At 30.0% G+C, this 26738-nt stretch overlaps 2 protein-coding genes across 2 annotated transcripts in view; both read right to left on the reverse strand.

Moving 5' to 3' along the window:
• Nucleotides 1-415: 415 nt before the first annotated feature.
• On the reverse strand, nucleotides 416-20410 carry LOC145334419 (ankyrin repeat domain-containing protein 16-like). The gene is made up of 13 exons (XM_080179874.1): nucleotides 20348-20410; nucleotides 18832-18880; nucleotides 18332-18367; nucleotides 14937-15004; nucleotides 13910-13965; nucleotides 13244-13303; nucleotides 12873-12953; nucleotides 12080-12161; nucleotides 11501-11593; nucleotides 10001-10075; nucleotides 8332-8412; nucleotides 1888-2010; nucleotides 416-499 (listed from the first exon to the last, which is right to left on the reverse strand). The coding sequence occupies exons 4-13, from the start codon at nucleotides 14952-14954 to the stop codon at nucleotides 416-418; spliced, it is 753 nt and encodes a 250-aa protein (XP_080036000.1). The 5' UTR covers nucleotides 14955-15004; nucleotides 18332-18367; nucleotides 18832-18880; nucleotides 20348-20410.
• A 1894-nt stretch (nucleotides 20411-22304) lies between these two features.
• LOC145334420 (uncharacterized) overlaps nucleotides 22305-26738 on the reverse strand; it is a 29503-nt gene continuing 25069 nt past the window's right edge. The window contains exons 2-5 of the mRNA XM_080179875.1: nucleotides 25458-25505; nucleotides 24118-24208; nucleotides 22756-22831; nucleotides 22305-22456 (exon numbers count right to left, since the gene is read on the reverse strand). Coding sequence (XP_080036001.1) covers nucleotides 22305-22456; nucleotides 22756-22831; nucleotides 24118-24208; nucleotides 25458-25505 — 367 coding nt within the window. The remainder of the gene's footprint in view (nucleotides 22457-22755; nucleotides 22832-24117; nucleotides 24209-25457; nucleotides 25506-26738) is intronic.

Raw genomic sequence — 26738 nt, forward strand, 5'->3', positions numbered from 1 at the left:
AGGCTTAAGGGGCATAGCCGCTAGTCTATTATCAAACTATTATCTATATCTTTTTATAATCATTTCTACTATCAAGTTCTGTCTATCAATCTAATGATCTAATTTTTATCTCTATTGATCTTCATATCAATCTATCTATTGATCTTTCTGTTGGTATATATTTCAATCTATCAATCCAAATATTTATCATTCCTTTTATCCTTTTATATGGAGTGGTCAGGTTTTAGTCTGTGGCTTTAGATTTCAATATCTACTGAACCAATTGAGTTTTCATTTAGAGAAAAGCTTTAAATTGGCCCTAGGGTCATTTTAGGATATTTTTAAAAATTTAATTCCAAGAATGGATTTGGGCTTTTTTGTCCTTCCCTAAACCTTTCAATAAATAGTCCCTATCTAGACTTAAACTGATAGATGATTATTTCCTTGCTAGGTATAAAGTTCTGATAATATTTTCTTCTCCTTTACTACTGGCAATATGTAGACATGTCTGTCCCTCCTCCTAAACGTATAGGACAGTTAATACTAAATAATCTTATAAAAGATTAAAGGAGGTTAAAAATAGTTTAGATTTTAAGTATAAAATTACTGAATCAAATTATTAAGTGAATTGTGGTTAATTTACAAATGAAATCCTATTACATAAAGTAGTAAGGATTTTTGATTGAAACTTAAGATATCTATTACAACTGAATTAATTGACTTCTTCAGTTTAGGTATGGTTTTTTTTAGGTGTGGTATGGTTTTAAGCTATTTTATGTTTATATTTAAGTCTTGGGAGGGTTCTAGGCTATTTCATGTCCTTTCTTACGAATATAGAGCCCCTAGGTTTTAGGGACACAGCTGCTAGTATAATAAAAAGGAAAACACAGATTTAAAGATTGACAAATAATAAAATAAACTAACAAACTTTGTGAATTACATTGTGATACAATTTTTAATATTACCAAACCTTGCAAAAGTAATTATACCAAAACTTTGCTTCAAGTTTATGTCTGACAAAAACAAAAAAATTCATAATTTTCTTTCTGCTGAACTTATTTTCAACCCCTTTTTCACAAAACATAAAGATTATTTGCTTTGAATTCTAAAGATAATAGTAAGCTCAGAAAGAGAGCTTCCTTTATTGAATAAAAATATTATAAAAAAAAATTTTTTTGGGGGGGGGGATTGAGGTCCATCTAGACAAAAAAGGGATTCTAACAAAAATTCAATTTGTTGCCACAACAAAAGTTTGAGGTAAGTACACTAACATTAAATGCAGTGATAAAGGGATGGTACAATGAAGGACAAATTTACATTCCTTACAATTCTAAGATCATGAAATGCTTGTGGGTTAGATTTGGTAGTAAATAAAGTAAAGACACTAAAAGAGGTAAAAATAAAGATTCTTAGTGACTAGTCTTCAGTGGAATTGTCATTTAAAAACCAAGATTAATTAAACAATATTATCAGTTTATATTTAAAACAGCTAAAAAAGAACAACATTTAAATCAAAGATTCAAATTTAATGTTGCTGAATTAAGTTTTAGGAAACTGAAGGTTTTATACTTTTTACTTTTCCCATTATGAATGGAAACATTATCAAACTATAATCTTTATTACTACTAGGTTATGACGTTTTCAACTTTTTAACTTTGTGTATAATTTCATATTTTAAGAAATATTTACATTGCTTTTATTGAATTTTGATGGGTTGGTTCATAAAGTTTAATGTCCAAACATTTCAACCACTAATTAATATCAACAAAAGGAGTGATTTTGTGTATACATCAATTTATCAGCCATTGTATTATATCTTTGACTTCCAGACATCTAGGACTTTTGGATTGAGGTCGTTAAATTAAAAGCTAGGTTGTTTATTAGGTTGCTTTTAACATGTAAACTTACATTTTGAGCATCAACTTCAGCCCCAAACTCAATGAACGCCTTGACCAAATCATTGTCTCCTTTTCTGGCCGCTAGGTGGAGTGCTGTGTCTTTTTCATCACCCTTCTGGTGGCCCAGTTGTTCCTAGATAGATAAATAGTTAGATAAAGGAGATATAGATTCATCAATAGATTCATCACTAGATTCATCAATAGCTTCATCAATAGATTCATTGATAGATTCATCAATAGATTCATCGATAGATTCATTGATAGATTCATTGATAGATTCATCGATAGATTCATCAATAGATTCATTGATAGATTCATTGATAGATTTATCAATAGATTCATCGATAGATTCATCGATAGATTCATCAATAGATTCATCGATAGATTCATCGATAGATTTATCAATAGATTCATCGATAGATACATCAATAGATTCATTGATAGAATCATGAATGTATATTTAAAATTATGCTACTCCATAATAGAATGAAATGTTTATGAATGATCTACAAGGGTTTTACCACGGTATATAAATTAATTTTTCCCCCAAACTCTTATATTGTAAAATAAAGTAAATATTTAGAAGAAAACAGAGAATAGATTAATCACCATAGTTCTTTCCCTCCCTGATATAATGCGTAGATAAATGTATCATCAGAGTTATTCATTTTCTAGAAATAGTTTGTGTAGATTTGTTTATAATCATTTTAATATTGCAAATAAACATCTAAGATTATTTATGTTTCTTCAAACAAGGATGACAACATCCATACGTTGAGCTGTCTTATGTAACTAAACTATGCTAAAGAGATAAACAAATTATATAACATCGGGCAAGGGAAATGTCAAAAGATTTGTAAGACATATGTCATGATGATTACAGAAAGGTAAATGGAATTGCTAATATGGACCTTATTTATAGGAGGGGTAGGGATGTTTTTTTTTTTATAGTTAACGGCAAGTATCACAAATAATAGAGTACACGGAAATTTGGTGCAACATCTAAATAATTATATATCGATATTTAACGACATAATCAATATCTTCACAAAAAAATTTACTCTTTCATATTTTCACATTGTGAGTGTAAGAGTAGCTTCCAATTAAATATGTTTAGGTCTTCTAAAAATAATACTTATGTAAAAAACAATAAACAAATATTTGAACAATTATAAAGCTTCTTGACCTTAAAATCCTTATTTGAAAGTAACCTGATCTATAAATGTGTGTGTGTAACAAAGGATCTTGCTAACTGCTTAACCGATATGGTTCTCCCTACAATGTAGCTTCTCATATTTTACAGGAGGGTAACACCACCCTCCCGAGATAAATCGACCCATAAAAAAACGATGAAAACAGGGTGGTTAACTACCCATTCCCTCCCTGTAGGGCCCCTAGAGGCCTCTAGAGTATATTTAAATGTTTGTCAGCCTTATACTACTAATTGTTTATTCTATTAACATTCTGTATCCAAGAAATAACAGAGAAACATAACTTTATGATTACATTTTTCTAAAGTAGGTCTCATAGATATAGTGATAATTAAATAATTTTTTTTTAAATCTCAAAAATGTCATAGCAAGTTTAGGTTAGATTAGGTTGAAAATACGGTAGCAAAATATAGACAGCTTTCTGCGGATATTAAGATAAAAAAGATAGAAACCAGTTTTGCTAGCCCCGTAGGTCTGTGCTAACAAATCTGGTATTTTTTTATGATTTGTATTTTAATATTCAGAGAAAAATTGTCTGTAGTACGATGCTACACATGAATTTTCAGCATGGTTGAAAACTGGTTCTAATCCAGAGGATTTTAATCGGTTTAGAAGCCATACTTAAAACTTATTTACATTTCCTATTATTCCGTGACTATGCCCCAGAGAAAGAGGGGAATGTGCTGTTTATTACACTAGTCCCGAAAGTTTTATAATAACGTTTCCATATTCGTTGACGTAATAACTTTGGGGACTTCAGTGAATTTTGATTGATTCATTCATTAAGTTGAGAGTTCAAACGTTTTAACCACGAATTTTAACCTACAAAAGGGGAGTAAATTTTGTGTACTATCATTGGGGATGTACATTAATTTATTAGCCAATGTCTTATCCCTTTAGATCCCTGTCATACCCCCTAGCTCTCGACATGAACTCAAACCTCAAAACAAATAAACAAAAATAAAATAACATTTTAACTTAAAATATAACAAATTTCAACAGGAACCGTTATTCTGAAAAAAAGTTTAAAAATAGTGTAAAACCTGCTAGGGACTAAAATCAAGCATTTTTGAAAATTGATGGGCAATCATTTTATACATTTACGAGATCTTAACAAACACACACATACATACAAAATACTACTTTATATTGTAGGTTGTGTTTTCCAGTATGGCGTCAAAACTGATTAATATCTGTTAGATTAGGACTAGTTCTCAGCCATACTGAAAACTAATGTATAGCATCGAATTACAACGAATTTCCATGAATATCAAAATGAAAATCATAAATTTGATACCAGTTTTGTTAGCCCGGGCCGTTGGCCTCTTATGATTTAACGGAAAACTGTCTGTAATGCGATAAATAACTATTATATTTGAGAATATTTTTCCCTTGAAATAGAATAATACTAATGAATGGATTTTGTACTATTTGTACATTTAAAAAATAATAATCAAAGCTAGTGGCAATTTCAGTTCAATCAAAATTATGTCTATTAAAATCATCGGTGCAAAAGTTTGGACACTCAAGGTAATTAAAGTACCCAAAGTATTTGAGCCAACATATGTGAGATCGCGTTTGTACATCATTTGGTATAAGTATAATTCACGGTTCATTGCAGGGAGGTTGCTTTATCATTGTAAATGCCTTTTTTCTTTGATTGATTAGTTACTGAATTTTGAACAGGATAGATATTTAATAAAATTAAACTTTTCGTTCATTGTCCTTCTCATGTTATTTGTGTCTTTTCCACGGATAAAAAAATATGAATTGAGACATGTGCTAATCCACCAGGGAGGGAGGGGACTATCAGCTGTTTATTACACTAGCCCCAAAGTTTTTTTTTCTTATTTGTTAGCTTAACAACTTTGGAGACTTTGCTGATTTTTTATAGGTTAGTTCATTAAGCTGAGTGTCCAAACGTTTCAATCACTAATTACAATCTACAGGAAGTTTAATTTTGTGTATCATCATTTGGAAATGTACAATATATCAGCCATTGTCTTATCCCTTTATATCCCTGTCTACATAGTACTTAGTATAAATAGACAGAAATTTATGTTACAATTTCAACATAAACAAATTTGTCTTAGATTTTGTAAATGTATTCAGGCATTGAGGGGACATTGGGATGTTTATTAAACTAGTCCCCAAAGTTTTATAATATTTTCTTAGTCGTTGTTTCAACAACTTTGGGGACTTTTATCAATTTGGATTGTTTGACTCATTAAGTTGAGTGTCCAAACATTGCAACTACTAATTGTAATATACAGAATGAATAATTTTTATGTATAATCATCAATTTATCGGCCATTGTCTTATCCCTTTATATCCTTGGAAATGTATTACTTCGGGACAATTTCCCTCTTATAATAAAAGTGGTCCAATAAACCCCTGAACGAGTTAAGTTTGTCTGTAGATTAAAATCTTGTTAACCGCTGCACTGATATGGTTCTCCTTTACAGTGTAGCAACTTATAGGTCCAGGGAAGGTTTTAGACTATTTAAGGGTAGTGTATATAGACACAATACAATCTGTCCCGATTTTGTATTACTTTTGAGGAACATGATTGCAGTTACGTCATATTTTTCTTTCCCGAAAAAGGGAAGGGGGAAAGAAAAAAAGGGAAGGGGGGAAGAAAAAAGAGATGGGAGAAAAGGGGGTTTTCTCCATCTCTTTTGAAGAGATTTTCTTCCCCCCTTCCCTTTTTCGGGAAAGAAAAATATGACGTAACTGCAATCATGTTCCTCAAAAGTAATACAAAATCGGGACAGATTGTATTGTGTCGTGTATATAAGACAGTAGTTATTATGTTATTAATATGTGGTTTAATTTTCATTGTATTATAGACAGCTTTCCTCGGATAACAACATTGGTTGTACCCTCCCCCAAGATAGTTATAATCCTTCCCAGGACCTATGAGAAGCTACATTGTAAAGGAAAACCATATCGGTTTAGCGTTCAGTGAGATCCTTCGGTACAAACAAACAGACAGATAGACAGACATCGTTCTACTTTGTATTATAGAGTACGACAAAGTGAATTGATTTTAAGGAAATGGAAGGGGGCTTACATATAGTCCATTTAGCCCTAAGAGGAATATTACATTCAAGATAATGTTTACATTAATCCACATTAAGGATCTTAAGGGATAAGACAATGGCTGATAAATACATATGCATCCCGAAGGTTAATACATATTATTGTTACAAAGTCCCTTAAGAATCTTAAAGGGACTGTGAACGTAAATTTTTCTCATCTTAATATCAAATCTTAACATTATCTCATTCATAATATCTCACAGATAGAGCAAAACGCGCTTTTGTTTGCTTAAAAAACGGCTTTTTCCGACGATTTTTATACGGTACGGGGAAAGGAAGAAATTTTCCATATTATATAAAATGTGCATTAAATTGCTTTTTTCTCCCATTATAGCTAAAATTAAACTTTTTCACATAGTTCTAGATTTTTCCTAACAGTTAAGCTGACTTTTAACATAATCCTTGCTTTAATCCAATGCATAGTTACTTAGAAATTGATAAAATAAGCAATATTTTTTTATTGAAAACCAAATACAATAACAAAGCCAGAAACAGGTTTTTTATTAGTATCCAATTAACTTTAAATGGCCCACCTCTCGCCCACCTTTAATTACAAAGAAGTTGTATCAACTTTTTTTTTTATAGCTAGCCGGTTCTTTTAGTAAGTAGTAGATGTAAAATTTTTCATAGAATTCAAATATGCAATCGGTTTTTTTGTAGACCTCTTATTTTTTAAGTAATTTAAGTTTTTTAAAAAAATAATTAAGTCGGTTTTAAGGTACTAAAACGCAACAAAATAAAAGAAGAAAATGGTCAGTAAGAACAAAAATAGTAAGATCTTTAATTTGACACCTTACTTTTAAAATTCTGTTGAGTAATTATTGAAAAAATCTATTTTTTTAACCTCGGTATAATAAAAACTTTAGACCTAAATATTTTCTCAAACAGACATAAAAAACATGGGTTCATATATACCATTAGAATCAGAAAAATATTACGAATCCATTGTAAGCAAAATTGAAAAAAATTAAAAAATTAAAAAATTACAGAAATGGCCAATTATTTTTTTTGTTCAGACAACACTATTGTTTTCCCTTTTTTACCCCCTCTTTACCCCCTTCCCATTTTTATACTCAATTGAAGAATTAAGACGTTGCCTGTACAACATAATATGATATTTTCATATAATTCCTTTTATTGTAGTTTATATACTATATTGTAAACTTTTTTTTTCAATTTTGCTTACAATGGATTCGTAATATTTTTCTGATTCTAATGGTATATATGAACCCATATTTTTTTATTTGTGAAATAATAAAATTAAGTTCAAAGTTTTTATTCTCGTGGGTTTAAAAAAATCGATTTTTTCAATAATTACCTGACAGAATTGAAAAAGTAAGGTGTCAAATTAAAGATCTTACTATTTTTGTTCATAATGACCATTTTCTTTCTTTTTTTTGTTGCATTTTAGTATCTTAAAATCGACTTAATTTTTTTTTTTTTAAACTTAAATTACTTTAAAAATAAGAGGTCTACAAAAAAACCGATTGCATATCTGAATTCTATGAAAAATTTTACATCTACTACTTACTAAAAGAACCGGCTAGCTATAAAAAAAATAGTTGATACACCTTCTTTGTAAATAATAAAGACGCAATATTTCTTTATAAACAGTCTGATAAAAGTGTAAACTAATTCTCCAAAGTGGGTTATTTATTGTTCAACACAATAAAAAAGGATATTATTATTTTATATAACCTATGAGATTCAACCCTTTGTAGACAGTAAGGTATTTTTTTGTCAATAATATGAATTTAAAATATGTCTTTACTACCTAATTACTACGTTATAAAAAAACGAATTGGCAATTTTATAGCATAAAATAAATCCTTAACAGTAAGTAAATTGTTTCAACTATATATGACAAGTTAAATATCCCTACAAACATTATAAGAAACAAAAACGTTCAGATTTTCCCTGTTTTTTCCTTTTTCCCTCTCAAAATACCATAAAATCAAGGCATTATTTCTGGATATTTTTGTGAATAGGACATTTTTGGTTGATCAGTGTAGTGAAATGTGCTTAGTAAATGTTAAGATTTGATAATCAGATGAGAAATTTTTACGTTCACACTCCCTTTAAGCCCTGTGGGGCTTTTTGCCTGGTTCTTACTAAATCTAACCAGAAATATATAAACTGTACCTGGGTATAATTAGCCAGTAATTCTCTGGCTACTGAGAGGTTTCCAACTTCTATAGCTGAGAACAGGGGTATATGACCAACCTAGATAGATAGAAATATAGATAGATAGATATATAGATAGATTTTCAACTTCTATAGCTGAGAACAGGGGTATGTGGCAATCCTAGATAGATAGATAGACCAATAGATAGATATATATATAGATAGATAGATAGATTGATAGATTGATAGATAGATAGATAGATAGATAGATGGATAGATAGATAGATAGATAGATATATAGATGGATAGATAGATAGATAGATAGATAGATAGATAGATAGATAGATAGATAGATAGATAGATAGATAGATAGATAGATAGATAGATAGATAGATAGATAGATAGATATATAGATATATAGATATATAGATATATAGATAGATAGATAGATATATAGATAGATAGATAGATATATACAAACAAAAAATCAACAAATCATTTTTAAACTAGACAACAACTAAATGAAAGATTAAAGAAAAGGAATAGAGGGGGCAGTGGTTAAATAACTGTATGTCCACGGGGTGGGTTAATTGGGTTTTTGAATATCAGCCAATAGCTTCGGGTAATATTAACACAGTCAAATCGCTATAAAGCAGATTGATAGCAGACAAAAAGGTACCCAACACCGGAACCACTGTAAATTATTAAATCTAATATAAACATCCGTCTGAAGCTTAAGATCTCGGTAACCAATGAACCGATTGCGTTCTACTCTTCAGGGAATTTAACTACTATTTGGTGGTTTTTTCAGAGGATCGGACACCTCCAACCCCTAGCAAAAAAATCCTTTTTCCTTAACTAATCAAACCCAGTTCTTTACCTTTTGGGACAAAGCCCTAGAGGCCACCAGTTTGTTTAAAATACAACAAATTTTCTACTAGTTTTGTAACTTTCAAGTAAAAAATTCTTGAAAATTTAAAAAAAAAATCCAATAAAATTTTCAAGAAGAATGACTTTCAAATTTTTGTTTGTTTATAAAAATTCTTGGAAAAAATGCTTGTCTGGTTTATTGACTACTTTTTCTATTTTAATTTTAATTTTCATTAACTTTTTGCTTAACAGTTAAGCTTGTGAAATCATTGTTATGAAAGCAGAAATATATAAGTTATGATTATGTTTTTGTCCCTATGAAAAAGGTAATGTATAATTCCATTTTCCCCTCTCTTGGTAATGATATCATCAAGGCCGATATTATTTTTGTAATGTACTATTCCACTTTCAATAGAGACGAAACTGGAATGGTACATTCATGTTTACATAATACCAGAGTATTCATAAACATTTATTTCCTTATTTAGATCGACATAATATTAATGGTATATACTAGTTATTTTTTCAATTTTAGATAGAAACAAGTTGACCAAAATTCATGAAAGCTTAGTTCAAGTAAATGCTGCTAATTAATTAGTAGGAATAAAATATTTGGGGACTTTAACTAACTCTTGATTAATTTATACAGACTGACATTGCTCAACCCAATAAATTTAATCTATAGAATTGATAATTGAGGATAACCATGAATATTCCATTGTCTTCTATCTGTCTATCTATCTATCTATCTATCTATCTATCTATCTATCAATCTATCTATCTATCTAACCATCTATATATCTATCCCTGTACTCACTCCATCTGGAACTAGCTTGAGATTCTTGCCCTGCAGGATTGAGGCACTGAGCAGGATTTTGACAATGTTGACTGCCTAAAGAAAAAGAAAACAACAATTATTTAATACCTATATTTGCAACAACTTTTAGAACACAAAAGCTCCCAATTTTTAACACCTACAAAAGAACCAAAAAAACGATATTTCAATTTTATAGTTTTGATAATTGTGATTATTTCTTACATTATGAAGTGGAGAGGTGTCCTGGACCACATAATATAGACATTAATAGTAAGAATAGTAAGAGTGAATGCCCTGTTCCAAAAAAAACTGGCAAAACTCATTTTCATACATAGTAAACGAAGACAAAAGTCGTGCAAACATACAAATCATTGTTGTAATGCTTTGTTTTATTTCTAGTCCTTAGGCTACATTCAAATGGGTAGATCAAAGTAGAATATAATCTAATAAGGGTCACACATATACAAAATATCCCCCACATGAAATCAATATGTTGGGCTTTTACCAAAGATGTTCTTTTACTTATCATGAATATGTATAATTATAGTTTATCATCTCTAATAAACAAAACAAAACTACAATTGTAGTACAAATTATCTTAAACAGAACAAAATACCATACCATTTCTAAATTATGATGATTTTCTTTTCTTACTTTTTTAATTACAACTAAATTTAGCAGAAGTTAGATTCAATTTTTTTACTAAAATTAAGGTTAAATAGTTGAATATATTTGTAAGATTTTTAGTTATAGAGTCATGCTGCTTTGTGGACATCTGTAAACTAATTTTCAAGTCTTGGAATATTACCCAACATTTATATCTTTATTTATTTTCTAAATGTTAAAATAAATTCTTAAATTGTATGATATTAATTTCAAAATCCAACTTTTTTATTCTAAAAATATATATTATAATCTATCTATCAAAATTAACCCATCTATCACTTCACCTAGCTATTTATCTATCTATTTCCATTATATGTGACATAATTTTCAAGTCTTGGAAAATTACACAACATCTATATCTTTTTATTTTCTAGATGTCAAACTAAATTCTGAAATTGTAATAAAATAGTTTAAAAATCCAACTTTTTTTTATTCTAAAGATATCTGTAATAAGCTTTCTATCAACCTAAACCCATCTATCACTTCACCTAGCTATCCATTATATGTGAAATAATTTCCAATTCTTGGAAAATTACATAACATTTATGTCTAATTATTTTCTAGATGTTAACCTAAAATCCTAAATTGTATTTTGTTAATTTAAAAATCCACTTTTTTATACTAAAGATATCTGTAAAAAGCTTTTTATATATCAACATTAACCCATCTATCACTTAACCTATCTATTTATCCATCTATTGATATATCTATCCATTTTTCTATCAGTCTATCTATATAGATCCATTGATACATATGAATCTATCTACCTACCTATCTGTCTGTCTATATATCTATCTCTCTATCCATCTTTACTATCTATCTATATATCTTTACCTGACTGGTAGGTCTACTGGATGCCAGGTGGATACAGTTCTGTTTGCTAGGGCCACCAGTTACGCTTGGATCTCCCTTTTTCATCAACAGGATCTGAAAAAAAAAGTTTTAAATTTTAAATTTTAAAAATATAAAACTAGGTAATCTAGAAAATTTAATACATCTATTAAGCAATCTGTCTTTTAATCAATATAACTATAAATTTATCTAACCATATTTCTATCAATAGCCTATTTTGATTTTTAACCTTTAAAGAGTTCTTTCTTAAATACCTAGTTGTAGTTATTGTGTTTTTCTCTTAAGTATTATCTAGTAATCTATTTAATCTTTTAATAATTTAACTTTCTATTAATCTAATAATCTATTAATCTACCAACCTTAATTGTGTCTTCTCTAGAGTACAAGTACTGTGACAGTCTATTCACATCTCTTGGGTATATAGGTAACAGATAGATTTAACTATTAATCTATCTATTTTTTTTGAATTTTCAATATATTCACCTCAATAGTTCCATTATTAGAGTATCTAGCAATCTATCTTTCTATCAATCTAATAATCTTTCAATCCAATCTACCCACCTTTATTGTGTCTTCTCTAGAGTACATTGCAGCCAGATGTAAAGCTGAATACCCCTCTTTGTTCACTGCCAATGGATCAACCCTAAAGTAAAAAAATCATATCATATTCTCAAATTAAAAGTGAAAAATATAGTAAGAAAGGTTGAGTAGATAATTTTTACGTATATTCACCTATCTCTCTATCCCTGAAACAAAACTCTGCAACTAATATTCCAATGTTTAACAAAGTTTTTTTTTCAGAAATCAGTAGGAAAGAGAAAAGTATTCTGAAGATTTTTTGCCTTAAAAAATAATATTTTAAAAAATAACCTAGTCATCTAATAAAGTGAAATAGACCTATGTGAGAAATAATACTTTATCTATTGAAGGAAGATTAGTTTTTTTGAATAAAAGTTTCTATCCTTAAAAAAATGAAGTTCAATGACTTATGCAAAACTTTGAATACGATATTTTCAATATTTGTCTAGGTATTGTTATTCTTGCAGTACACTATCTACCTATTGGTTAATCTAACCCTTTATCCATTATTAATCCATCATCTATCCACCCTTCTATGATACACCTATTAATACATCTATTTATCCATCTATCGATACCTCTATCGATCCATCTATTGATCCATCTATCAATCCATCTATCGATCCATCTATTGATCTATCTATCGATCCATCTATCGATCCATCTATCGATCCATCTATCGCTCCATCTATCGATCCATCTATTGATCCATCTATTGATCCATCTATCAATCCATCTATCGATCCATCATTTGATCTAGATATAATGAACTCACCCTAACTCAATCATCCTTTCCATAGTTGTGATCTTGTTCTCCATGGCAGCAAACATGAGGGGTGTATTGAGGGTAACTGGGTCCTGGGGCCATCAAAGACATGGGTTAATATCCCCTCCCCCCAAAACAAATTATATTATTTAAATACTATCCCATGGATAGTAAAAAGGAATATATATGGTTTAACTTGAAAATTTATTTTAAAAGCTATTCTCAAATAGCAGCCTAGAAATTAAAAATAGTCTTATATGCAGACAGACAGGTTAAAAATAAAAACAGTTATGTTAATGAATCTCCATGCAATTTTTGAAGTCATATAGCATTCAATTCCTCCCCCCCCCCAAATAAAAAAAAAATCAAAACATGTCCTTTCCTTGACATCTTTGAGGGGGTGTGCCGGCCCTTTTTCAATCTCTATAGCCTTTTCCAGACCTATATCAGATTAACAAATATTATATTCTTTTGCCAACAACTTTTTGCCAGTGGATGTTTATTATTATAGGGCAAAATAAATTTTTAACAAAGACACAAAGTTTATAATTACAATGAAGCATGAAAGAATTGTTCTATTGATTTCAAACATTGTTTTTAAGAATCATTGGACTAAAAATAGTTTATAAGGATCTCTATACCTTTTTAAACTAAGTTTTTTATGTTAATCTTAAACATTTTTGAAAGGTGATTCCTATAACCATAAATAATTAAGCACTTCTTAAAGTGTAAAAAGGGTTTATTTAAGTATCCTGCAGTTAAAACTAGTATTTATGATGTTATTTTATTTTGACAAAAGACTTTCAAACTTTATGTTATCAACCCCTCCTTCATTTTAATTTTAGTTTTTAATAATTCTAGGGGTGATTTTTCTTGGGAGGGTGAAGGTACCCTCAACCAAAATAGTTATAAACCTTCCCAAGACCTAGCAGAAGCTAGCCTGCAAAGAAGAACCATAGCAGTTTAGCGGTTAGCGAGATCCTTCAGTACAAACAGACAAACATCTTGTTACTTTATTTTAGGTATTTTTGAATAATATTTGTGTTCCTTTGAGAGCTTGATCACAGCCAGGCCAATCTCCCCGTTGGGACAATATCAGGACCTAAATTAGATTTATTATTTTTGGTTGTGCATACACGTATAAAGTAACAGGTAGAAAGTGTGCAATAAAGAGTATTCACACATTGTTTTCATACAGGCCATATAAAGTAAATTTAAAAGCAAATATCCATAATTTAATTCCTTCTCTAATAAGTCAATAATCAGTACCTAAAAGAATTATATTTATTGTATTCATTCGAAGCCAATTAATATCCGGTGGATTAGAACCGATTCTCATCCACATGAAAAAATTATGTCTAGATTATGGCTTGATTCCAGCCAGGCCAATACCCCTGTTTGGGACAATATTATGACTTTATAAAAGTTTATTTAAAACCACAGACATATAACTTTTTTCACATCTAATCCTTTTTTCATATTCCATTGATATCATTACTGTAAACTTTTAAAAACTTGAGCTATGAAATAGATGCCCATACATCTTGGTAATCATTACAAAAAATAGCAGCTATTTATCTTTTTTAGTAGCTGAGTAAATGTTAAGCTTAGTTATTTCCAAAAACAATAGCTAGAAGTTTTAAATACTCCAGCAAATAGCCAGTCAGATAAATAATTTTCCAATATCACTTTGAATCCGATTAATATCCAGTGGATTAGTTATAGAGTTAATGCATGTTTGGGATTATAGTGGCCAAGTTCAGTTGTCTTATATAAAAATATTACTTGACTATATAAATTATTGACTTATAAATATGGAAAGTGATTACAAATAATAGCAGCTGTGTTAATTGCAATGTAAGTAAACGAAACAGTGTATAGTGTCCAATAAAAATGACGTCATACAATACAAATTACCAACGATAGGCCAGTATATAATTTACCATTGGTCAATTACATTGTATACTGGCCTAAAAAACCAGTTAAAATGTTTAATATCAGAGCACATAAACAAACAGACAGACAGACAGACAGATATTCTAATTTCTAATTTGTTTTTTTATTAATATTTACCTTCTTTGCATTTGACATGTTGGGTCTTCTAGAATTTCTGTCTGTATCTTGATTTAAACTATCATGTCCTAAAATCATGCAAATTATATTTTTATCCCAGGGAAAAGGGAATGTGATTCTGACAAACAAACAAATATAATTAGTAGTTGAGATTTTTGGATACTTAAAGGACGCCTGCAAGAAATAACACGCTTTAACTGCTGAAAGACTGCCACAAGAAGACCCAATACCCAAAATTATAAGCCTTCAGCTTCAATAACAAAAAAGTTCTAGGCATTTCAAAATAGCATTTTATGTACAATGGAATTTTTGAAAGATTATCAATGCTCATAAAAGAAAAAACAATATTAAATTACGTTGCCTAGACATAAAATTATAACCTTATCTTTGTCAGAAATTTAGATTGCCTGTAACTGATTACATTTTTACAATAAAAACACCACATTTCATAGTCAAAATCTATGAAAAAATTCGATTTAAATTGCATTTTTAAACGAAAATCATAGCGGAAACAAAGGGGTAAACTAATACAAGCTTAGCTGTGATTGGTTGTTAAGCTGATTCAGCCTTCTGATTGGCTACAGTACATTCGGTACAATGCAAGTAAAACTATTACATTTTTACAATAAAAACACCACATTTCATAGTCAAAATCTATGAAAAAATTCGATTTAAATTGCATTTTTAAACGAAAATCATAGCGGAAACAAAGGGGTAAACTAATACAAGCTTAGCTGTGATTGGTTGTTAAGCTGATTCAGCCTTCTGATTGGCTACAGTACATTCGGTACAATGCAAGTAAAACTTAATTTTTTTTAATGATTTTGACTATAAAAATGGGTATTTTTATTGTAAAAATATAATTAGTTACTGGAAACCTAAATTTATGACAAAAATAAGCTTATAATTTTGTTTCTAGGCCACGTAGTTTAATTTTAAAGTTTTCAACATGAGCATTGCAATTCTTTCAAAATTTCTATTGTACATAAAATGTCTTTTTAAAATGCCTAGAACTTTTTTGTTATAGAAGCTGAAGGCTTCAAATTTGGGGTATTTGGTCTACTTGTGGCAGTCTTTCAGCAGTTAAAGCGTGGTATTTCTTGCAGGCTTCCTTTAACTTAATAAACCAACCAATTAATTTCATAAAAGTCTCCAAAGCTGAGCCAATCAATAAAAAAAAGTTATGATAAAATATTGGTAACTAATGCAATAAACAGCCCCTTGTTCCCTCCCTCCATGCTTTCCATTATCCCACATGTAGAACATACTGACAGACCCTAATTATAGAATAGCTATGCTACACCAAAATATGAATGTATAATAATATTGAAATAGTTGACCTCATTTTATATTGTTGTGTCAAAAGAAAATAAACTTTACACACAAAATTGTAGAATTTCAAGATTATTATTATTATTTTCTTCAAAAGTAGTTGCATGGGTGTCAAAGTATATGTGTTTATATCATATTTTCTCATTCATTGGATTAAAACTTTGGGTACTTCAAATATTGATTGGTTGGTTTAAGAATATCTGACAGTGTCCAAACGTTTTAACCAATGATTATAATTTTCAAAAGTAGTTAGAAGTGTGGTTAAGTATATTTGATCTTAGCATTACCAGCAGTGTCAAAACATTTCAACCACTGATTATAATATTTAGTATGGGTAATTTTGTTTTTAATCATTTGGGATGTACATTAATTTATCATCCATTGTCTTATCCCTTGAAATCCCTGACATAATATTAGGCTACACACATATCTATGAATGATGACAAACAAAACTACCCCTTCTGTAGATTAAAATTAGTGGTTGAAACGATTAAACACTCAACTAAATGAACCATGCAATCAAATTCAATAAAAGTCCCCAAAGTTGGTAAGCCAACAAATAAAAAACTTTATTCTAAAGCTTTGGGGACTAGTGTAATAAACTGCCCAATTGCCCCTCCCCCCCCCCCCCCCAATGAAAAACAAAAATTGTGTTGGCGCAATATTAATGGTAAGACATTTATGAATAGCCTTTGCAATGCAAAACAGGAAGGAAGGGGACAATGGGCTGGTTAGTAAACCAGTCCCCAAAGTTAAGGTGGCTCAGCAACTTTGGGGACTTTTATTGAATTTTTATTGGGTAATTCATTAAGTTCAGTGTCTAAAGGTTTTAACCACTAATTGTAATCTACAGCAGGGGTAATTTTGTGTATCATCATTGGAGATATACATTATTTGATCAATAATTGTCTTTTCCCTTTAGATCCCTGAATGCAAAGTCTGGAGCTCGAAAAAAATACATATTTCGGCACTTTGGTCGGTAAAGTTATGAAAAAAAATAAAAAGTTATTCCGACAAACAAAAATGTAAACAGCAATTTTAGGCATTTTCCCAAAACTGTAATTGAACCCATAGATAAAGGGGAAAAGGAACTGTTATTACACTAGTCCCCAAATTATTTTAATAATGTTTTCTTATTTGTTGGCTTAGCAACTTTGGGAATTTTAGTGAATTTGGATTGGTTGGTTAGTAAAGTTAAGTGTTCAAACGTGTCAACCACTAATTTTAATCTACAGAAGGAGTAATTTTGTGCAACATTATTCAAGATGTACACCAATTTAATAGACATTGTCCTTTCCCTTTAGATCTATGAAATGAACAACTAACCAAACTATTTTAAGACGAATTTTATTTTCTGTTAGGTTAAGTAGCTTGATGTCTATCTGTCCGTCTGAAGCCTAAGATCTCAGAAACCCCTGAACCGATTGGGCTCTACTCTACAAGGAATATAGCCCATGGTCATACCGTGGTTTTAGGCTATTTTGTCAGAGTGGGGGGGGGAGGGGAAACAACCAACCTCCCCCGCCCCCCCCCCCCCCCCAAAAAAAAAATATCACCCCAAATTTATTTTATCTTTCTTGTAGACAAAACACTTTTTGGAATATAGATACTGGGCTTGCGATGGTTTTAAGCTATATTTTTATAGACAATTATAGAGGGATGGAGGGGATGGTGGATTATAACATAGATCTCGTATGGTTTTGAGGGATTTTACCGGCATTTTCCAAGTTCACATTTGCATAAACAGTCAATAAGTAACAACAGTTTTATACAAATGGGTAAAATCAGTTGATAAACAAAATATTGAAAGAGACTGTTAATATAGTAAATAAGATATACTGTAATGCTGTCCTAAATCCATGGATCTAAGGGGATAAGACAATGACAATGATAAAATAAATTTATGTATTTCCCCAATGATGATACACAAAATAACTACTTTTGTAGATTACAAAGAGTAGTTGAAATGTATGCACACTCAACATAATGAACCAACTAATAAATTTTATTAAAAAAGTCCCCAAGAAACTTTATTAAATATAAACTTTGAGGACCAACCTTACCTTCACTTTGGGAACCAGAAACTTTTCTATCTGATGCTGAAAAAAAAGGAATGAAAAAAAAATATTTTTTTGCTGGCTGATAAGTTTGAGGCAAAAATGGATGTAGAATGACTTCTTTAATGATAAGGTATACAGATTAAATGTTTTATCTTTGTTTTATTTCAAAATAAGGAACAGTGCATCCATAAGTAGTGAAGAATAAAAAAAAGGAGATTTAAAGAGCATTTGTTAAAAACAAGAATAGATTTATTGGAGAAAACATCTCTCAACCTTTCTGGCCAATTTTTTTTTATTTTAATATTTATATTTTGTATCATACTAAACTAACAAACAGGCGGACAAAGAAAAAGACATACTAGATGCTTACAGGGAATCTTTTAAAAAATCTTGAATAGCAGCTGAGAAAATTACATATCCCCAATAGCTTTACGGACTGACTGACGGACGAACAGACAAAGCAAACTGTATAGCAGCTTCGCCACTTTAAAAAAAAAACTTACTTCTAGAGCCATCTTGGCTGGTCCTAGATGATCCTTTTACTCCCTCCTCCTAAAAAATTATAATTTCATTGTTTCCAAAAACTAAAAAATTAACTACTATTAACCATTATTTTGTACCTGTAATAATCTATTCTAGTATAGCCTCGAAACCGATTAAAATCTGCTAGATTAGAACCGGTTCTTAGCCATACTGAAAAATCAAGTTTAGCATTAAAGACAATTTTCCACGAAAATTAAAATAAAAATTATAAAATTTACATCAGATTTGGGAGCCTGAGCCTTTGACAACTCTGGGCTAACAAAGCTGATTTTATGCTTATATTTTTCCATTTTATTATACGCGGAAAGCTGTTTATACTACGATAAATATCTATTCTAGACAATTATATTCCATTAAAGAGCATGATTCTAAAATTTGGCTTCAATCAAAATAATTGAAGATTTACTTTGATTTAAAAATTTAAGTACATGACATAAGTCAGAATATGGATCTATCTATATCCTAAGAGCTATCACTTAATAATAAATTACAAGTTACTATTTAAGCTTGAAAGCATTTCAGGAAGAGGTTTAGAAAGAAAGCCTGCAGGAAATACACTGTTTAAAAAGCTGAAAGACTGCCACAAGTAGATCAAATACCCTAAATTTGAAGATTCCAGCTTCAATAAAAATATAGGCATTTTAAATTGATATTTTAGGGAGTTGAAAATCTTAAAATTTTCTAACCCTAAATTATTGGGTCTACTTGTGGCTGTCTTTCATCAGTTAAAGCGGTGTATTTCCTACAAGCTTCCAGTAAGCAGGTAGTATTATGGTGCTAAGGTGCTAAGTGATTTGTGCTTATTTAGATGAGTAATAAAGAAATCAAAAAGCATTATTTTCAATTCTTTTTGGTTTCTTTTAATTATAGGTTCATGGACAACACAATTTTTCATATCTTACTGAAAACCAAAAGTTTTAATTTTATAAAATCTCTGAAATGAATTTATTGATTATTCCTAAAAAAATTTAATTAGAATACAGAAATTTTAAAAACAAATAGTAGGTAAATTATTATTGATTATTAAAACCTTGGGTGAACCGTCTTATGAATGAAATGCCAAGGCATTACAAACAACCAACCTTTATATTGTACTGATTTCAAACTGGTTAAACTATGAGGTGACTGTTTTAAACCAAAGTTTAATATTATACTCATGCTCAGATTTCTGACATGGCAGCAGTAGCATCTTATGTCTAATATCATATTAGTTATGACATTCTTTCAGCTAAAAATTCCCATTATTTCGAGCATCTAGTGTTTAATTTTCTTTGACTGTCAGTCTTAAAATCATGAAACAAAGTATAAATAATAAAAACTTTTAAAAATCTATTATTGCTTTCAATGAATGCTCTTTAAATCTCCTTGTTCATGATTTTTTTTGGGATTTGCTTCTAATGGATGTTGTCATCCTAGTTTTAATTTTCACCTACTATTTATTTTTGAAATTATATCCTGGAATAAAATGTTACTCACTATGTCCTGATCATCAAAGTCAATTTCTTCGTCAAACGATGAGAAATACTCTGCAGCTTGGGACAGTCTGACACCCACACAGATTTTTTTTTTAGTTAGAGTTAAGTTAGGTTGGGTATTGATTAGGGTTGGGCTGGATATATATTTGTCAGGATACCGGATATCTGGCTGATTTATTATGCTGGATACAGGATATCTGGCTGATTTATTATTCCGGATACTGGATATCCAGCTGGTTTCTTATATCTGGCTTATTTCTAATTCCAGATATCCAGATATCTGGCCCAACTCTAGTATTGATACATTTTGATTTTTTTATTTTAATTATTTTAAACAATATTTGATCTTTAGAAGCTTTTCTAGTATTGTGACAACTAATGAGGGAACATGTTTATAGATCTTAGGATACAAGAAATTTCTCTCTTAATGCATCAGCCACTTATTATAACAACCAACATGCAGCCAATCATAGATATATAAGGGTGGGGTTATAAGGATGTTTACCACCATCCCTCAAACTTTTAAACCCCTAATTTTACCTTCATAAAATTTTAAAAAATAACATTAGATTACCCACCTGCAACCTATGTAACACCTAACTTTATTAGACTAACGTTTTACATTATATTATCATCTAATGTTCTGAATGAAGATTCCTAGGACAAACTTACACAATGTTGCAGGTAAAGCTTGTGATTTGTTGATCTTTTATGAATGTTGTCATCCTTGTTCTTAATATGAATCATACCCCCTTTTAGTTTAAAATAACACTTATCTATATATAAATAAGTCATTAAGGATTTGATTTATATCATAATAAACAAAATTTTATAAATGGTTGTCTTTCATGAAAAAGAAATTGTTTAAAAAGTCCTGCTAGGCAAAAGTATTTGGGGAATGATTTATTATTTGAAACTAAACTCAAAGATTGCTGATCTGTTTTTCTGCAAATTAAATTTTTGCAATGAGGGAAATAGTTTGTCTTTGAATGTTTTTTTTATCTGAATTTTAAAATAAACGACAAAAATTATAAAAGCAAGAATAACAATAAATAAGAAAGTAATCAACAATAATAATATTTTCTTGAATGAAGAAAGCCCATATATTTTTTTAGGGGGGTGATTAAATTTAACCTTTCCCTTAATTTATTGACATGGTTATAAGGTGATTATTCAAGTAATTTGTATAAACTATTAATTTTTTTTGTGTGGAGTATAGATAAACCCTCCCTCCCAAAGTTAATTTTCATCATTTTCAGGTTATAATTCTATAATTTGTATAGACTACTTATCTATATTTCTGTGGGGGGAGGGCTGGGAGGGGGTTAAAAAAACTTTCTTCCCTTTGAGAATTTACGATATTTTAAGGCAATACTTTTATAAGGGGGAGGGTTTTTTGTTGTTCGTCTGTCTGTCGCCATGCTTAAAAAAAGTTCTTATTATTAGAAGGTTTCGTGATTTTCTTTGAGTTTTTAAATATTCTCATCTGCTCTTTAACTAACTGTCCGTTTGTCTATTCAATGATTTTTTTGTGCCTTGTTGCTCATGAATTTTGTAATCCCTGTTTAATTTTATTGACTTCATTTTAAGGTGATAATTTTATTGATTTGTATGAGTTCAATATTTATGTTAAAAGTGCATTTTTCTCCTATGTGTCTCTGTTTATTTGTAATATTTTTCTGACTAATGTTCTGGAATTTTTAAATGTATATATCAAAACAGCTGGATTTGTTTATACAGATAATTATCTAAGAAAATTTGTAAATGCATATATAGACAAAAATATATACATTAATATATGAAAAGAGATTAGTTGTGACTATTGCTTCTTAGCTGATTATAAGTAAAATCACATTTTCTGTAGATTAACATCATTTACAAAAAAGATTTGACTGTTAGTTTATCAAGATTTTCTAGAGTTTAGATATTGCAATTTTTCACCTTTGGCAACTCAGAAATTATGATGGAAAATCTGTGCAACTGTACAAAAAAATCCTTTTCCTAAGTTTTTGACATCCTGCACCCCTGCAGGGTTCTTCTGGGGTCCCATGAAGGCTGGTTATTGAGCCCTTCCGGCTCCGGGTTGGTACTATTATACTGCTTCTTTGGCCTAATTCATGTTAGGTTAGGTTAAATAAAATTAGAAATGAGTGATATAAGAGTAATGGCCATATATTATTGAAAAATACAAAGAATCATTTTGTAATTGCTCATGCTGATCCTATTAGTTCTTTTTTGCATTTGAATTCAATTTTGTTTTATTATATTTCTATAATTGAATATATTCTTATTTACCATAGGCTTGTCTTACAGTGTTTTGACTTTAAGTTAAATTATAATTGTCATACAGAACCATTATTTTAAGAGTCTGAAAAACTTTCTTATTGATAAGATATTATATGTTTAGACCTGGTGTAATATCGCCACCAAACATTTTTCTACGGATTTTTTCTTCATATTCTGCTATTCGTTCGCTAACCTCATCCTTAGATAAAATTTTGGGATAGATCATAGTTTTGAAATCAACATCTCCTTGGAACCAGAGTTGAACTTTAAGAAAAATCACAATAATAGGCAAATCAAATCAAATTTCTGTATGTAAATTTTAAAAATATAATCTATTATTTTAGTAAAAAGCCATTGCTAATTTTAGTAAGTTCTACGGTGTCCAATTTTTGGCTTCTCAAACTCGGTTTTGAGGGAGATGTGATGATATATATTCATGCCTTATTTGGTCTTTATGTACAATGTTTCATTTTTATTCACAATGCTTTAGAACTTTTTTTTTCAAACATGCTTATTTTTTGTTAGTATCAAAATATGACAGGGAAAAATCATAAAAAAATGTATTTTGAAATAATTAGTATAAGAACATAGATTTATTTACATCGATTTAAATATTTCAAATATTTTCATGTTTGATTAGTCAATAATATGTCAGCCATTACCAATGACAGTTATTATCATATGATCAACATAAATTATGCAATTATAATAACATAAAATCACTTATTTATCAACAATAAGCTAACAAAGGTCAATTTTATGTTCAACTTTTGGTACGTTTTGTATGTCACTTTTGCAATAAAGACTTATCAAATAATAATCAATGAAGCTATAAAAAACGAGGTCATACTGGCCTACCATTGGTCAATAAAAAAGTATACTGGCCTCTGCCATTGGTAATTTAGTCTGTGTATCGCCCTATCATTGGTCATTTGTATTATTATATTTGTATTTTTTTTATATAAAACAGCGAATAGTGTCTAATAAAAAATACAATCATACAATACAATTGACCAATGATAGGCCAGTATAATTACCATTGGTCAATTACAAAGTATATTGGCCTATCATTGGTCAATACCAATACCTCATCTATAAAGCATTTGCTTTATCCTTTATCCAAAATTAGAAAAATAATTTTATTTAAAAAGTTAGACATAAATAGCATTTAAAAATCTTTTTTTGTTAAAAAACTTATTTAAAACAGTTAAACTTCAATATTTTGAAGTTTCCCTTAAAGTGCATAGTCAAGCACAAACCCCCTGCAGTTATTTTGAAATTAATGTTAACATTATTTTGAAATTAAGAGAGGATGGATGTTTTTAATGTTTTTTTTACTTTAGAATAGGTTTGGTTGGGTAATATTGGGTATTGTAAAAAAAATTACCTTTCCCCCCCCCCTTATTTTTTAGAAAAGGACTTGAATATTCTTTGGGGAAAACTATAAATTTATCTTTCATTAAGCAGTCCATGCATTAGTCTTACACTAGAGCCAAACTCTGATTTATCAGAGCCTTTGATCAAACTGGTGCGACGCTTACTCCCAACTTTGGGACTGGAGCCCGGTGTCGAAAATCTACCAAAAATATTAGATCAACTAAAAATTGACTACCCATTTGTTTCCTAATTTCCGAAGTTGTATGACACAAATCCAACTCTTGCCAAAGCTATTTTCAGCTACTACAATTAAAATTTGAAGTTTTCCAATTTTGATTTTTTTTGTGGAAGTTTGAAGCTGTTTTAGGAAGTAGTAAATATTGAGATAGGATGAGGGTGACACGTACAAAATCGGAAACTAAGATTAAGCTGACCAAATATTAGAAACAAAATATTTGGAATCATGGAAAAAAAACAAAGTAGCGGGTTTCATTGTATTTTCATAGTAGCTGTTAATGAGTTATTTTAGGTTAGGTATATGTTAATAATTGCCCCGCATGGTTAGAGCCCTCTGCAGGGGCTAGAAATAGGAGAAAGCTACTGTGAAAATACGACAAAACCCACTATTTCCTTTTCTTTCCATGATGATCCAATATTTGTCTTTGTGTAAAATGCAAAGCAATTCTACATTCATAGGTCAGTCCGTCCGTAAGTGATGAGTAGCTTTCATCGTTAATTAAGGCCTGTTAGAATTGCCCTATCTATTTCAAACTAAGTCTAAATGTATATTTATGCATTTATTGTCTAAATTTGGTTAGAGTTCATACTTATGGATGTTGTCCTCTTAGTTTAAATATCTGTATTATTTTTTCTCGTATTCATTCGAATCCGGTGGATAGGAACCGGTTCTTATCAATACGAAAAAACTATGTCTAGCATCGTATTATATCCAGTTTTCTACGAATATAAAAATGTACAATCACAAGATTAATACTAGTTTTTTTAACCGGTGCCTCGGCAACACGGGGCTAAAAAAACTAGTTTTAATCTTATAATTGTACATTCTATATCCGCGGAAAGCCGTTTATAATACGATACGAGAAATAACTATTCCAGTATGGGTTCGAGTCCGAGCAATATCCACTGAATTGGAACCGGTTCTCAGCCATAATGTAAAATCCTGTATTGTATCGTACTATAGCCAGTTTTCTACAAATATTAAAATAAAATCACAAAATTGACACCAGTTTTGTTAGTCCGGGCTTTAGGCTCCTTAGGGAAAACAAAACTTGTTTAAATATAACAATTTTTCAGTTTAATATCCGCGGAAAGCTGTCTATAATACAATGCTATACATGCTTTTCAGTATGGCTTAGAACCGGTTCTAATCCTGCGGATATTTATCAGTTTCGAAGCCATATTGGAAAAGTTTTTAATGCTTTAATTACCTTCCCGGGTCAATGAGAGGGCTGTAAACTGGGGTTAGAGAGTGACTCCTTTACAGAACACATTTCATTTCAATTCAATAGTTCTGTTAAATTGGATTGACGTCCAAGCTTTTTAGTTTGAGGGGGGGGGGGGTGGTAAATAATCAGTTTTTAAAAAAAATTTAGAGGGTAAAATGAGAGGTTTCTAAGTTTCTGGGGGGTTAATACCCCTTTGCTACTCATTTTGGACGTTTAAATACAAGGAAAAGTTGTTTTTAAAGCTTAGCAACTCTATAGGAAAAATTAATTGTTCTGCTTACTTGATTTAAAATTTATTGATATTTAGTGAATTTTGTTTGATGGAATACTTTCATAAGAAACAACATAAAAAGAAGAAAAAACGTTTAAAATTTAAAATAGATACAACACTATTTCCTTATCGTCACAAGAATCAAAACCTTAAAAATCAAATAATAGGGGGTAATACCATCTTGCCTAAATGAACATCAAACAGAAGAAAAGCTTCTCTTTTGCAATATTTGTGTATACGTTTATAATATTTTTTTGTATTTTTTTATTCCCCAAATTTTGTACATAGTAAAAAGGTTTAAGTATAACAAGTAAATAACTATGCATAGTATCGTTTTATTACATACCAACCAACAGACAGACAAACAGACAGACAAACAGACAAACAGACAGACAAACAGACAGACAAACAGACAGACAAACAGACAGACAAACAGACAGACAAACAGACAGACAAACAGATAGACAAACAGACAGACAAACAGACAGACAAACAGACAAAAAGACAGACAGACAAACCGACAGACAAAGAGAAATGCAAACAGTCAAACAGACAGACAAAGAAACAGACAAACAGGCTGACATATAAACAGACAGACAAACAGGCTGACATATAAACAGACAGACAAACAGTCAAACAGACAAACAGACAAACATACAGACAAACATACAGACAATCAGACAGACAAATAGACAGACAAACAGCCATATAGACAAATAGACAGACAAAGAAACAATATCAATTATAGAAAACTACTCAAAGAAAAGCTAGAATTCGTAAAAAAGTAAAATCCATAATATAAAGAAAACTAAATATCTTATCCAAATAATAAGGACTTAAAAGCCCCCCCCCCCCCACCCTTTAAAAAGAACAGTTATGTGTTTAATAAGTGAAACAATAATGAGCTGGGGAGAAAAAGAATGCAGAAATACTAAAAAGTTCAAGTGTGTTAGTATCGAATGAGTAATGTACTTTGTAAAGAAAGCATACAC

Source organism: Acartia tonsa, chromosome 12, assembly GCF_053477335.1.
Source record: "Acartia tonsa isolate MP-2025a chromosome 12, ASM5347733v1, whole genome shotgun sequence".
In the NCBI taxonomy this organism is placed as follows: Eukaryota; Metazoa; Arthropoda; class Copepoda; order Calanoida; family Acartiidae; genus Acartia; species Acartia tonsa.